The 14,938-nt window shown below is 38.4% G+C and overlaps 2 protein-coding genes across 2 annotated transcripts; both read left to right on the top strand.

Annotated features, from left to right (window-relative positions):
* Positions 1-1,427: 1,427 nt before the first annotated feature.
* Positions 1,428-8,432, top strand: LOC126630917 (methionine S-methyltransferase-like). Its single transcript, XM_050301057.1, has 12 exons — positions 1,428-1,846; positions 2,131-2,324; positions 2,437-2,643; positions 2,788-2,883; positions 3,111-3,299; positions 3,377-3,565; positions 3,655-3,891; positions 4,873-5,007; positions 5,439-5,759; positions 5,938-6,117; positions 6,809-7,774; positions 7,895-8,432. Exons 1-12 carry the CDS (start codon positions 1,600-1,602, stop codon positions 8,159-8,161), a joined length of 3,228 nt encoding a protein of 1,075 aa, XP_050157014.1. The 5' UTR covers positions 1,428-1,599; the 3' UTR covers positions 8,162-8,432.
* A 1,949-nt stretch (positions 8,433-10,381) lies between these two features.
* LOC126631217 (22.0 kDa class IV heat shock protein-like) lies at positions 10,382-11,254 on the top strand. The gene has a single exon (XM_050301390.1). It carries the CDS (start codon positions 10,500-10,502, stop codon positions 11,115-11,117), a length of 618 nt encoding a protein of 205 aa, XP_050157347.1. The 5' UTR covers positions 10,382-10,499; the 3' UTR covers positions 11,118-11,254.
* The last annotated feature ends 3,684 nt before the right edge of the window (positions 11,255-14,938 follow it).

Raw genomic sequence — 14,938 nt, 5'->3', positions numbered from 1 at the left:
ATCTGCACTTTTTTTTTTTTTTGCTTGTCATTCACTCTTGTTAATTTCTTTCTTTTAATCATCTTCAATTCATTTGATTTGACAGTAAAAAAATTTTTTTTTTTTTGCTTGTCATACACTCTTGTTAATTTCTTTCTTTTAATCATCTTCAATTCATTTGATTTGACAGTAAAAAATTAAGAGATGTGTGTGACAGGTAAAAAAAAAAGTAAATAGCATTACCCGATTTTAAAATAGACAAAAGAGTTTTTTTCCTTGATAAGAGTAATATAATTTAGGTGACACATGCACATCTTCAGTATTGGTTAATTTGGTTTTATTCATATTATTTTTAACGTGAAAAATGCATACAACCAAAATAAAAGCGAAGAAAATGTCATTCTATACAAAAGGAAAGGTCACGGATTGTTTAATTGACGCAACCAGATGTTGTTTAGTGAGAAGTGTGTACAGGTTAAAATCTTTAATACAAACCATCGTGCGATGTCTCAATGATTGGAGATGAATTTCAGGTCTGTATTTTACACAACACGTTTTGGGTTTGATTTTTAGCACTGGTAAATCGTACAATGGTGGCCATGAAGAGGTTGAAAGGCCTCTGTGATTCTTCCAGACCTTCAGAATAGTGACTGTTGTAACAAAACCACCAACTAGTTTCTTTATAAAAATAAAAATAAAAATCTTTAATATAAGATTTGAAGTCCCATGCACATATTTTTTTGGGTCACTAGCGCTGCTGATGTTATCTCGAGGATGCGTAGGGAGCGAATTAAATTTGTCATTGATCAAATATGTGATAAGATGCCTCTTATATTCAATTAAAATTTTGAATTTAAGTGAAGTAAATTCAACAAAAAGAGAAGTGCTTGGCTCCTTAAGGTTAGGAGGAGTTTATTCTCAAAATACTTCGTAATCTATTCACAGAATTTTGTGTTTATCATCAAAATCATTTATATTATAAATTACTCTATAAAGGTCATTTCCAAAAAAATATTAATTAAAACTAAGATCGTTTAATCAATCAATTATTACAAATAGACAGATCATTCGTAAAAAGGGATGTCAATAAAGAGAAAAGCTTAGCTCCTTAAGATTGAGAAGAAATTCCTCCCGCTCACATTACGAAACTTCATATTATGATCTAAATCATTCATCCTGCACTAATCTTATTAAATTATTAATATGAAATCTCGTAAATCAGCTTCGTAATGAATTAAGAAAAAACTCTTATTTATTTATTGATCATTCATTAAAGAGCCAAGTTAATTTAGTCAATAAAACAACAGGGGCCATGAGGCATGAGGGGGATCTTGGTATAACGAAAGAAATTAAGAAGTTTTGGAAAGAACAAAAAAACAAATTTTTTTTTTTTTTTAAATAATGAAAAGGTCATGACGAAAAAACCGCGAACAAACCTTCTCCCTGCTATAACAATAAACAACCAAATTCCAATCCCACTCTCCGCCATCCAGCATTCTCTCTCCGTCATCCAGCATTCTCTCTCTCTCTCTCTCATCTTATACAGAACAACAGAAGTTACAGAACCCTCATCGCTTGGCTTGCGTGACTCATTGTGTGAGTGACAGAGTAAGTGAGTGAATGGCGAAGAACGAGGCGCCGTTGGGATCGGTGGACGACTTCTTGAAGCAATGTAAGCAGTCGGGCGATGCCGCGTACGCTGCCTTAAGATCAGTGCTGGAGCGTCTCGAGGATCCGAAAACCAGAACTCAAGCTCGGATCTTCCTCACGGACCTCCAGAACCGCTTCCCCTCCAAGGAGGCCTGCGATCAATGCTTTCTCACATACCATTTTCAGATCGAAGATATCTTCTTCGATCAGTATGAAGGTCTCTTTCTCTCTCTCTCTCTCATTCAGTTCTCTCCCTTTTGTTTTTTTCCTTCCTGTATCGATTCTGTTTGGTTACTGAGATAATGGAGGATATGGAAAATTGAATTATCCAGTGACTGACTGCAATTGTTTGTCTTATTTCTTTTGACTGTCCTTTTCTTTTTGTGCGTGTCTAAAATTGTGATCGTTTTCGTATTGGCGGAAAATTGGTAATGTGCCATTTGGGTTCTTTTTGCTTTTACTCGTCGGTCTGACCCTGTTATTGGGCTACTGCTACTGCAGGTTACCAGGGTAGGAAGAAATTGACGATGATGGTTATCCCCAGTATATTTGTTCCAGAAGACTGGTCTTTTACATTTTTTGAAGGACTAAATAGACATTCCGATTCTATCTTCAAGGACAAGTCAGTTGCTGAGCTTGGTTGTGGAAATGGTTGGATATCCATTGCCATTGCTGAGAAGTGGTTGCCATTGAAGGTAGTTTTGTTGTTTGTTTGTTTGACCTTACCATGCATGGTATTCGTCTATATTCTGTTCACATTTCAACCCTTTCGGCTTATCTGACTGATGAAGAAACTATACTTTTCAGGTGTATGGCCTTGAAATCAATCCTCGAGCAGTAAAGATGTCATGGATAAACTTGTACTTAAATGCGTTGGACGAAAGAGGTCAACCCATTTATGATGCGGAGAAGAAAACTTTGCTGGACAGGGTAGAGTTTCATGAATCGGATCTGCTATCTTATTGTAGAGATAATGTCATTCAACTAGAACGAATTGTTGGATGCATACCTCAGGTATTGTCAACAGTACAATTTTAAAGTGCTGGACTTAGGATTTGTATTTGATAAAGTTAGTTTGTCAAATGTCCATTTTGAAGGTTCCTCACTTGAACAATTATTTCGACTCCTCAGTCATTTTCCTTGTATGTGTTCTTGCAGATTCTTAACCCAAATCCAGATGCTATGTCTAAAATGATTACAGAGAACGCAAGTGAGGAATTTCTACATTCATTGAGCAATTATTGTGCACTTCAGGTTAGGACGGAACCTTGATAGTGTGATGCATCAAATAGTTTGAATCTTAAGAGGCATCCAGTGCTACATAGATATTATCATAATTAGTTTTTCTAGTTACATGGAAACTGTTTACTAATGATATGTACCATGGCTTTCTGGCAACTGATCAACCGATTGCTAGTTCTTCCAGTTTCCGGTCATTATTAGAGACCATAATAGTAATTTTTTGTACAATTTTCTTGCAGGGTTTTCTTGAGGATCAGTTTGGCCTAGGCCTAATTGCTCGGGCAGTGGAGGAAGGAATAGCTGTCATTAAACCTATGGGAATAATGATCTTCAACATGGGCGGTCGTCCAGGACAAGCTGTTTGTAAGCGCTTGTTTGAACGCCGTGGTTTCCATGTTAACAAGCTTTGGCAAACCAAAATTCTCCAGGCAAGTATACCCCTAATTATGGAAAACAATTTATCCTTCAAAGTTCTGCACTTCTCTTGAAATGTGCATTGTTACAGGCTGCAGACACAGATATCTCAGCCTTAGTTGAAATTGAAAAGAACAGTCCACACCGTTTTGAGTTCTTTATGGGGCTTTCTGGAGATCAGCCTATTTGTGCTCGTTCAGCCTGGGCTTATGGAAATGCTGGTGGGCGAATCTCTCATGCTTTATCAGTATACAGCTGTCAACTTCGTCAACCAAATCAGGTGTGCACTTCATATATCATTACAAAGTTGATGTTCATTGCAGCTGAAGACAGGAAAACTAAACTGATGCTGATTAAATAAACTGACAGGTGAAGACAATTTTTGAGTTTCTTGAAAATGGCTTCCACGAGATAAGCAGTTCTTTAGACTTATCATTTGAAGATGATGCTGTGGCTGATGAGAAGATTCCTTTCCTAGCTTATCTATCCAGTGTTCTGAAAGGGAGTTCTTTTGGCACTTATGAGCCACCAGCTGGAAGCAAACATTTTCGTAGTCTCATTGCCGGGTTTATGAGAACATATCACCGCATTCCACTCAAAGCTGATGTAAGATGACAACGCCTTCATGCTTATGCATCAAACTTTTCCTTTTTCTACTTTTAAGTCAGTTCTTAACTATAGTATGAAACATTTGTCAACTTTTTCTTCAATCGATGTTAGTGATTATCCTACTAAATCATGTTCATTAATAAGTGGTAGCAAGATCTCACAAACCTGCATGATTATCTTCATCACAAAAAAGTGAATATAATAAAATGAAATGAAGAATGCCATTGAATTAGACTTGTCAGGTGATAAATAGATCTCAATGTGATAATTAGCATGAATTTACATCCTAGAATGTTGCTTGGGGAATAGAGAATACACAAGTCACAGTGATGTATCCCCTTGTTCTGTGTCCCCAAGTATTATATTGATTTAGTAAAGCGTATGATGTGAGGATTTCAAGATATTAGTTATCTTGGTACATAGGTCGATTAGCCTTTCATCCATCATGGCCATGACGATTTCTCATTACCATTGTGAATATACTGGCTGCGGTTAGTGTCCTAAGTGCTTCAAAAAAAAATCTGATTAGGGGGCCAACCAACTTTCATATGGCTCTTTGATGAATGAGAGAATATAAAATATGTAAATTAATCAATAATCACAAGATTGGTCATAATAATCAGATAGTTTCGATTAATTTAGATGGCCTGGTGATTTTTCTTTTTTAGTGTAATTATATAGGTTCGAATATATTATGACACATATACACAGATTATCTGTAATTTGTTTTTCAAAATTTTATAGTGATCCTCTCCGTGCTTTCAAAAAAATATAGCCCAGAGTTATATATAGACAGACTTTTACTTCTTTCAAAGCCTTATTTTTGTAGCAAAATAAAAGAAATAAATTATACCAAAAATCAAGGAAACCTACATATTTTTCATTCTTAAGTGTAACCAGCAGAAGTTCATGTTTGTGCTTTTCCTGTTGCGTAGTATAAGCTCCATTCTGACTTGTTTCTATCTTTTCTTGTACAAGAATGTGGTTGTCTTTCCTTCAAGGGCTGTGGCGATAGAAAATGCTCTTCGACTGTTCTCGCCTCGTCTTGCAATTGTTGATGAACATCTGACCCGACACCTTCCAAGGGAGTGGTTAACATCGTTAGCAATTGAGGTGTAGTATTTTGAAAGTTGTTGTGCTTTCATTTTAATTTGTTCTCTATTTCTTTTGTGGTTAATTGTAATATAACCCAAAAGTCTGCCCTTGTAACCTTACCATACAAATTTAGAAGTACTTAGACAATGAAAGTGACAAGCTGGGTAAAATAATGATGATTGCAGTTTAGTGGAATATCTAAAATATTATTGGATCAACCGTGGGTAGTTGTAGATGTGACTGATATGGTATTCTGACATTTCCAGAGCATTGTGAGCTTTGAGGCTAAAAACTATTGAGAGGATATAGAAACAAGAAGTTTAAAAGGACCAAAAGTTATAATTGTAGTTTCCAATAAAAGTTTAAAGGTAATGAATTCCATAGTTCCATTTATTATCTTTATGTACTTGGGGCATCCTTCATAACTACGTTTATTTTCTGAATCCTAGTGTGCTGGAACTGATAATCCTTCAGAAGATGTACTTACAGTTATTCAAGCGCCTCGCCAGTCTGACTTAATGATAGAGCTAATAAAGAAGCTGAAGCCACAGGTGGTGGTTACTGGTATTGCGGATTATGAGGCTGTTACTAGTTCAGCTTTTGTGCACCTTTTAGATGTCACAAGAGAAATTGGATCTCGTTTGTTCTTGGACATATCTGATCACTTTGAGCTATCCAGCCTTCCAGGTTCCAATGGAGTCCTCAAATATATTGGAGGAACTGCTCTGCCATCACATGCAGCAATTATATGCGGCTTAGTGAAAAATAAGGTATTGTTTCTTTCAACATGAATTCAGAAATTCCCCTACATAACCTGGTATCTCAGGGTTTCTATTTATCTAATTGAATAAAAAGGTTGAGATGTCGTCTTATGACTCTTATCAATTTATCCTTAGCTTTTTATCATGCAAAATCTTCTCATGAAGAGTAGCCAAATCATCTTTCCAGGTTTATTCGGATCTAGAAGTAGCTTTTGTAATTTCTGAAGAGGAGGCCATCTTCAAGGCATTGTCGAAGACTGTTGAACTACTAGAAGGGAATACGGCACCAATTAGTCAATTTTATTATGGTTGTCTTTTTCATGAACTTTTAGCTTTTCAGCTCGCTGACAGACATCCTCCTGCACAGGTATTTCAGTCGCTTTTCATTAAAAAGTTTATTTCACTTAAGATATTCACAGCCAAGAAAGTAACAAATATACCATTTATTTTTTTGTCTATGTATAGAGTCTTCCTTTTTTATTGATAACCTTCTCAAAGACACTGTAAGTTGTTATTCTGGTTGGATTAGAAATGCAATTTTTTGTTCTGCCTATGGTTATATGTCTATCATCTGTTTTCTGCTGAAGATTGTCTTCTGTTTATGATATGAGTAAGGGGATAAGGGAATGTTTAGTATGGTTTAGCACTGTAAATTTTTGTCCTATAAAAATTCTTTAGCATGGTAAATCTCTCTGAAGTGTAAAAGTGCCCTTTACATAATATTTGATTTCTGATAAGAAAACCTGAAGAAGGTTTTGTGTACCGTGTGTTATAATTCGAGAACATAGTAGTTAAGACAATTCTGTGGTGAACCTGATAATTATGATGTTGAGATCTATCACTTAATCATATGGACAAGCTTTTCTCTGTTTGTCCTCCTTTAGGATGTTGAGATCTGCCACTGATTTATTTGATGTCACTTTCTAACACGTCAAAAATTCTGGTGTGTTTTGTTACTTGTTCTTTAAAAAATTATTGAAGTCTTTTCTAAAACCACATTTTCTCTATTCATGAAGACAAGTTTGCTAATCCAGTTGGTTTTCATATATGTTCTTCAGAGGGAATCTGCATTGCCTAAATCAGCAGAGATGATCGGGTTTGCTAGTTCAGCAATCTCAGTCCTCAATAATGCAGAGTTGTCAATTAGCGAGGCAGAGAACTCTTCCCTCATTCACATGGATGTTGATCAAAGCTTCTTGCGTGTACCGTCACCTGTCAAGGCTGCTATTTTTGAAAGTTTTGCTAGACAGAATATAGCTGAGTCAGAAATAGATGTCACCACTAGCATCAAGCAGTTTATTAAGAGTACTTACGGTTACCCAGTTGACAGCAGCACCGAATTTATATATGCTGACAGCTCGCTAGCTCTGTTCAACAAGATGGTTCTTTGCTGCATTCAGGAAGGGGGTACATTGTGTTTTCCTGCTGGTGCAAATGGGAACTATGTTTCTGCTGCCAAATTTTTGAAAGCAAATATTGTAACTATACCTACTAACCCCACAGATGGCTTTAAACTGACAGACAAGGTGCTTTCTGGAGCGCTAGGGACTGTGAATAAGCCATGGGTGTACATTTCTGGGCCAACAATCAACCCAACTGGTTTGATATACAGTAACAAAGAGATTGAAAGTTTGCTGTCTGCATGTGCTAAAGTTGGGGCTAGAGTTGTGATTGATACTTCCTTCTCAGGCTTGGAATATGACATCGAGGGTTGGGGAGGCTGGAGCCTGGTGGACAGTTTGTCAAAGCTAAATACTAGCAACACATGTTTTTGTGTCTCTCTGCTTGGGGGATTATCTTTAAAGATGTTGAGTGGGGCGCTCAAATTCGGGTTCCTTGTATTAAACCAGCCTGTTTTGGTGGATACATTTGATAGCTTTCCAGGATTGAGCAAACCTCACAACACTGTTAAATATGCTGTTAAGAAGCTGCTTAGTCTAAGAGAGAAGAAACCAGGAGGTCTGTGGGATGCTATTGCAGAACATATAAAAACTTTGAAGAGTCAATCCAAGCGCCTGAAAGAGGTGAGCGCTCTCTCTCTCACACACAAATATTTGCATGCGACTCTATATATAATAATGTTTTACCTTGCACTTTCTTTCTTGTTTTAACTTGCCATGTCATCCTACGTTTGTTTGTAATAGACACTGGAGAAGTGTGGGTGGGATGTGGTTGAACCGTGTGGTGGTGTTTCCATGGTGGCCAAGCCGACGTCCTATCTGAACAAGAGTGTTAAGGTTGATGACTCGAACATCAGGGAAGTCATTCACAAGGCTACAGGGTTATGCATCAACAGTGGAGCCTGGACTGGAATTCCTGGCTACTGTCGATTCACCATTGCTCATGAAGAAAGTGAATTTGAGCGCGCTTTGGATTGCATTGTTAAATTTAAGGACACAATCAACAACTGAAGTCTCTTATAATGTCTCGTAGATTCTGATTCTGATTTTTGCTTTGAATCGCCGGAGGCTGGAGCTGCTGTTCCAAGTGGCACAAGCCACTAATAAGTTTTTGCAACACTCGGAAGTCGAAGTCGGGTTTCTGTCATGTGTTTTTGCTCCTTTCCATTCACAATGAATGTACCAAAGGAGTCGTGCCTCCTATTTGAGTGAGCTCAAGTGCTATCCTATGTGAAACAATCTCAATCAAATACCTAATAAATTTTGTGTATTTTCTTTAGAACTTTATGCATCTAGACACCTTTACCTTTATTTTACTACAAGTTTTTTCTTTCTTGCGGGGATCGGATGGTTTTAGCTCCATCTCATATTGCATTGCTTGCTTTTTAATTTTCTCCGCTGTTTGGTTCCCTTTCCTTGTCTCTCCGCTGTTTGGTTTCCCTATGTCCCTGGCCCCTCACATGTATTTCTGTTTATAGTGAGAAGACCAAATAGGTGAAACATTCGAAATTTCAAAAATATCCTCATTTTATGCACAAGACTAATCGATAACTGTTTAATAAATATAGGGTTAAAATTATAATTTAATACAGCAAAATTCTCCAGTGCGAATAATATATTTGCCCATCTCACAACAATGACAATTGCCAACCAACCGATGAAAATATCCACACTTGAAATTTATTGTGACCCTTAGATCAATCCTCTCACAAATATTGCATCACATTATATCTTTCCACTAGAAACAAAATAATAAGTAAATCGATATAAATGACCAGTGTTCTAAAAAACGGCCTAGGCGGCCGCCTAGGCGGCGCCTAGGCGCTGGGCGGGCACCAACCGAGGTGATTTTGGGCAAATCGGGAGGAAAAATCGGGTTGGGCCTACGCGGCCGCCTAGGCGGGCTAGGCGGCGCCTAGGCGGTCTAGGCGGGCTAGGCGGCTAGGTGGGTTAGGCGGGCTAGGCGGTCCTAGGCGGCCCTAGGCGGTCCTAGGCGGTCCTAGGCGGCCCTAGGCGGTCCTAGGCAGTCCTAGGAGGTTTTTTTATTTTTTATTTTTTATTAATTGCGTGCTTTTTTCTTTTTTGGTTTCATGGTGGTATACTTATGGAAATGGTGTATCTAATTTGCAAATGATGAATTTACTACAAGTTCATCCAATACTTATGGAAATAGTGTATCTAATTTGCATTTTATCATTATTTTATTATCCATACAAGTATAGTTTTTTTTTAGGTGTCAATATGCACTTATTTACAAGATATACAAAAAATTTACCTAAATCCGCCTAGGCACCGCCTAGCCGCCTAGGCGCTAGGCGCTAGCCCGCCGCCCGACTAGCGCCTAGCGTTTTTTAGAACCTTGTAAATGACAAACACTCCATATAAAAGTGAAATTGTCCAACACGTCGCCACACAAACTAGAGCATCAGTTGCAGCAGTTGCAAAGATCGGAGATGGAACTGTCAATATACCACACGTTCTAGAGGAACAGAAACGAACTCACTTTCGTCTTCTGCACCGACATCCTCTCCTCCGTGTGTTTTTCCGGAGTTTCTTCTGCATCTGCACTCAATTTAAACAAGATACAAGTGATTTTTTTTTTCCTAATTACTTCCCTCCAATTAATTAATATTACCCATATGGATCTGTTTTTTTGTTTGTTATTCTACATAATTAAAAATTATGTAGGGTACGACCTTTTTATTCTACATAATTAAAAATCATTGATGGCATAGGATGGGACGTGCAGAGGTTTTTAGATGTGTTGGTCGGAGATGTCACTGTAGCGTCCCAAGTAAGTGTAAGCAAAGAGAGAAACTTGTATGAAATGAAGACACCAAAATGATATAAGTGAGAATGTTAAGACGCATTACGAATGGAAGTAAATTTGTAATACCATCACATTAGAGACGTCTTGAGTAAGCTCATCTCATTCGTAGTAGGCAATAGTCCCTTACTAACTAAAAATAGTTGGTACTTACTAACTACTAATTAAGCAATAGTCCCTTGAGTTGTCTTTTACTATCTGGAACATTCCATAATCTTCGATCTCAACTTGAGACTCGGCTAGATTGTTCTAGGACATTCCGTAAATTGGATCCCAATCTTAAGACTTGGCTAGATTGTTCTGTATTTTTCCTCAAACATCACAAGAACAATCCAGAAAGATAAAGAATCGTCATCCCCCCCCCCCCTCCCTCCTTTTCGCTTTCCTATATAACTCCGTACCCTCCCCCATCCACATTCCTCCATCAGAATTACAAAGCTACCAACTCACTCTCCCTCCTCTGTCTTGGAGCATTTCAGTTGTGCAATCATTTCCTGCTTTCTCACCCATTAATCGATCACCATGCATGTGAAGAAGAATAATGCGATGATGGTGCTGCAGCCAGTACTACTTGTGATGGTGATGTTAGGCCTCACTGCCCCCACCCAAACCAACGCCTTGATTCAGTTCAACCCAATATCCTCCTCCCTCTGGGACCACCACATGATCGATGACCCTTTCAGAATTCTCGAACAGACTCCCTTCACCGTCCCAAACCCTACCGTTCAAGAGGCGCTAGCTCTGGCACGTGCCGACTGGAAAGAGACGGCGACTGCACACGTGATCTCATTGGACGTCCCGGGGATGAAGAAGGAGGGCGTGAAGATAGAGGTGGAGGAGAACAGGGTGCTGAGGATCAGCGGAGAGAGGAAGGCCGACGACCAGGAAGGAGATCAGGGCGACAACTACAAGTGGCACCGTGCTGAGAGGACAAATGGCAAGTTCTGGAGGCAGTTCAGGCTGCCTGGGAACGCCGACTTGGATCAGATCAAGGCTCATCTCGAGGACGGGGTGCTCAGGATTACGGTGCCAAAGTTTGCGGCGGAGAAGAAGAGGCAGCCCAAGCTCATCAGCATTGCCTCGTCTTCTTCCACGTCTGCTGATCATGGGGTGGATGTCAACCCTACAAAGGTCGCATGAATTCATGACAAAAACTAATTACATTACGAGTATACAAAATGCATGGTTGCAAAAACGGACGAGATGTGTCGAGTTGTGTTGTGTTGTGTTGTAATGATGATATGGGAATTTATTGAATAATATAAGTTTTTGTAATATGCATGCATGCATGATCTGGATTATATATGATCTAGTAACTAACACTTTACGTTTATGCATGATATGGATTGGTGTTAATGAGTTCTAGCTTACCTTCTGCGTGATGATAGCTCGTCATCTTTTGGAGAAATTTTTTATTGTGACCGAAACATGAATAGTATATTACATATGCATGTAATGTATCATTTTGTGTTCCGGTCACATTAAAAAAATTTCTCCCATCTTTTGGCTCTTCCGCTACCATGTGAAAGAAAAAGTGTGACCTATAATATATGAAGAATCAATTATTCCATTTGAGATCAAACAGTTACACTTTCCTTATATTGGAAGGTTTCAAATCTTGAACCTAGTTCCCTACTTATCTTTACTAGCGGCACATCCTTATCCGCCATCCTATCCTATCTATCTTTGATACTGGTATTGGGTTACAACTTAGTGGCTTTATTTTTATCATCATTGAGCATGAATTTTATGTTTTAATGGATCTACAAGAAATATATGTTCAGTACACATAAATCTGTACTATGTTAAGAGAATTATAAAAAAAGTAGATTTTCAATATATATATATTATACCCTCGACCTTGATGAAGTATTCTCTATACTTATATTGTGCTATATGATTAACGAAGCATGAGTTTTTATATTAAGTATATGTCATATTATGTTGACAAGGAAATATTAATACACTCGTATGTTTCTACTTAAAGGGGGAGTTGTGTTTTTTCGACTCACGCCTCAAATCCTCGTGCCATATTTCAATACAATGTAGGGCGTGACACATCCTATGAACCTTCACAGTCAACAACACAAGGGCATTCGAATGCACATGCTCATCTTGATTATAATCCTCGAGCACAAGATGAATGTTATGGGAGATGTGTCTTTAAGAACATTAGTGTTAGCAGCCCTCAGAGGACATTTTCAATACAAAAAGTGAGATCTTCAAAAACACGATTGGTGGTGAAACGTTTGGAATTTGTAATTTATTTATATGATATCTCTTATAGAATGAGACCACATGCATGGACCTTATTCTTACCATATTTATATACCACCTTATGTGGTATCCAATATAGACAGCCACATTATTTAAATTAATCAGAATTTAATTTAAATTAAAAATCATTTAATAAACCAATAATTAAAAAAAAAAGCTAGAATTAAATTGTGATTGTGGCATACGAGGAGTATTTTCCTTCCTTCCCCGTTTAATCCTGCTTCTTCTCCCGTTTCTTCTTCCACTACTGAATCAAAGAACTTGCTGGAATGATCTTCCATTTTTTTCCTTGGAGGGGTGTTGTCTCTGCTCTGTGAATAGCTCTGTGGTGAGTCTAATTATTTACATATTTAGGTGAATAAGAATAGTATTTCTTACTGTTTTAGACACTTCATACTGTTTGATTTGATCTTTTTGGTGCCAAGGTAACTTCTTTTCCAATTACGTTAGCGGAAGTAGATTACTTGTTGTAAAGTTTCAATCTTTGGTTAAAACGATGGAGATTGGATATATCTGCCTAAAGGGTTTGAAAAGTCAGAATTTTTAAATGTGATTTTGTTTCTAGTGTACCATGGTTTCTTTATTTGGGGGTTTAGTGAAAGCTTTTTGTGATGTTTAATGTTGCAGAGTTTGATCAGAACTAGTTTATTATGGTGTTGTTAGAAAGCCATCGATATAAATTTTCAATATTTAATTAGGAAAATAAAGATTTGATTCATCCTGAAAGAAAAGAGGGAACTTGGGATTTATCTACCAAAAGGATATGAAAAATTCACATTTTTGAATGCCATTCCGATTTTGGTGTTCTGTTTAATTGGGGTTTAATGCAAGATTTTTGTGATGTTTGATGTGGTAGGGTTTCATTGAAGGCCATAGAAAGAGAAAAGCTTTTGAAAGGCGGGGACGTAAGCATGTCGAAGAAGCTTTATTCCAATGGAGGTGAAGTTATACTGGAAGTTCGAAGCAAAGAGATCAATGCAGTAAAAGGATCTCCCTCAAAAGGCTCAGAATAGTCAGCTCCCAAGCAAAGCAAAGTGGGTTCACCCGCCAAAGCATCAGCTGAGTCCAGCAGTGGGTTCTCTAAGTCAGTCCTAGTGAGCTCCCATTCACCTGAATTTTCGAGAAGGACTAGGATTCTCTCCCCTCCTCTTTCCATCCCCTTTCATCCCCTCCCCACATTCTCTTATTTTGTCTTTCTCTTGCTATAAAAAATTAATATAAGACGTTGACGTGGCTTAACCGTGACCGTTCAAATAGGAGGGGAGGGAAGGGAGGAAAGAGGGGAAAGAATCCTACTCCTTTCGAGAGCCAGTCCTGGTAAGCCTCCCAAGATTCCCACCCGTAATGAGAGTCTTGTTTTTTCAGCCATTGCAGTGTATATACTAGAATTAAGAGACTTGCACTTATGGCTAGTGTATTTACATTGATAGTGTGGTGTAATATATAAACTTGTATAATTGTGTTTTATGTTTTAGGAACAAGGAGTTCTTCTAATGAATTTACTGAAGAAGATGATGTAGTTGAAGTGAGTTCTTATAATGAAACAGAAAGCGATGAGGTTTATACAATAGAAACTTCTAATGAAACTGTAACAACCCGTCTCAATTTTATCAGAACGAAGAGGGTATTTTTGTGAAATTTCACCTTGAGCTAGATCTTTTTCTTTTAAAATTTGTTTTTGGGTCTTAATTGGTGAGCCTAAGGGGCCCACCCCTTGATTTGTCCCTCAGTTCCCTTGGATTCGACTTTTCTGCCTTCCCACTTCCCTTACACTCTCATCCCCTCCTATTTTGTGCGGTCACGGTTAAGCCACGTCAACATTTTATATTAATTTTTTTATAGAGATAATAAGATAAAAAAATAATAGTAATATAAAATGTTGACGTGGCTTAACCATGACCGCACAAATAGGAGGGGATGAGAGTGTATGGGAAGTGGGAGGGCAAAGAAGCCAGATCCGTTCCGTTTTCATTTTCTTTCTTTTTCTTTCTTTTTGTAACACTCTATCTCTTTCCTCTCACTGCCGTGCCCTCTCTTTCTTCAGCTCTTCCTCTCTTCTCTGAAAACACACACACACACAGAGCAACCATCACCCCCATCACCTGGGCTTGAAACCTCAAGAACCTCAGGCCAAGCACGGCCTTCCACCGTGACAGCCACGGTGTACACTCCCTTGACGAACTCCGATGACTTTCGAGGATTTCCGACGTAGGTAAGCTTCGAGACTCCTCGTAGTCTACATTACTTGATTTGTGATTAAAATGTCTTTGGTGAAGGTTTTAGCACAAAAAACAACTCAAGGGGCATTTTCCAGAAATTTGGAAACTTCAAAACTATGGTCGTTTGGCCATCTTTCAGGCCATTTTCCATCCAACTCCGGCCACCACTGTGAGATCCCATATAGCCTAAGGGAGTGATCCTTATATGTATATTCTCATCTCTACCTAGCACGAGGCCTTTTGGGAGCTCACTGGCTTCGGGTTCCATCGGAACTCCGAAGTTAAGTGAGTAACACGAGAGCAATCCCATGATGGGTGATCCACTGGGAAGTTCTCGTGTAAGTTCCCAAAAACAAAACTGTGAGGGCATAGTCGGGGCCCAAAACAGACAATATCGTGCTACGGTGCTGGAGCGGGCCCGAGATGTGGTGAACCCCAGGCCGGGATGTGACAATCATCACGGGC

The sequence above is a fragment of the Malus sylvestris genome, chromosome 8 (genome assembly GCF_916048215.2).
Source record: "Malus sylvestris chromosome 8, drMalSylv7.2, whole genome shotgun sequence".
NCBI lineage: Eukaryota > Viridiplantae > Streptophyta > Magnoliopsida > Rosales > Rosaceae > Malus > Malus sylvestris.
The sequence above is the reverse complement of the archived record's forward strand: the minus strand, read 5'-3'. Positions and strand labels throughout refer to the sequence as shown.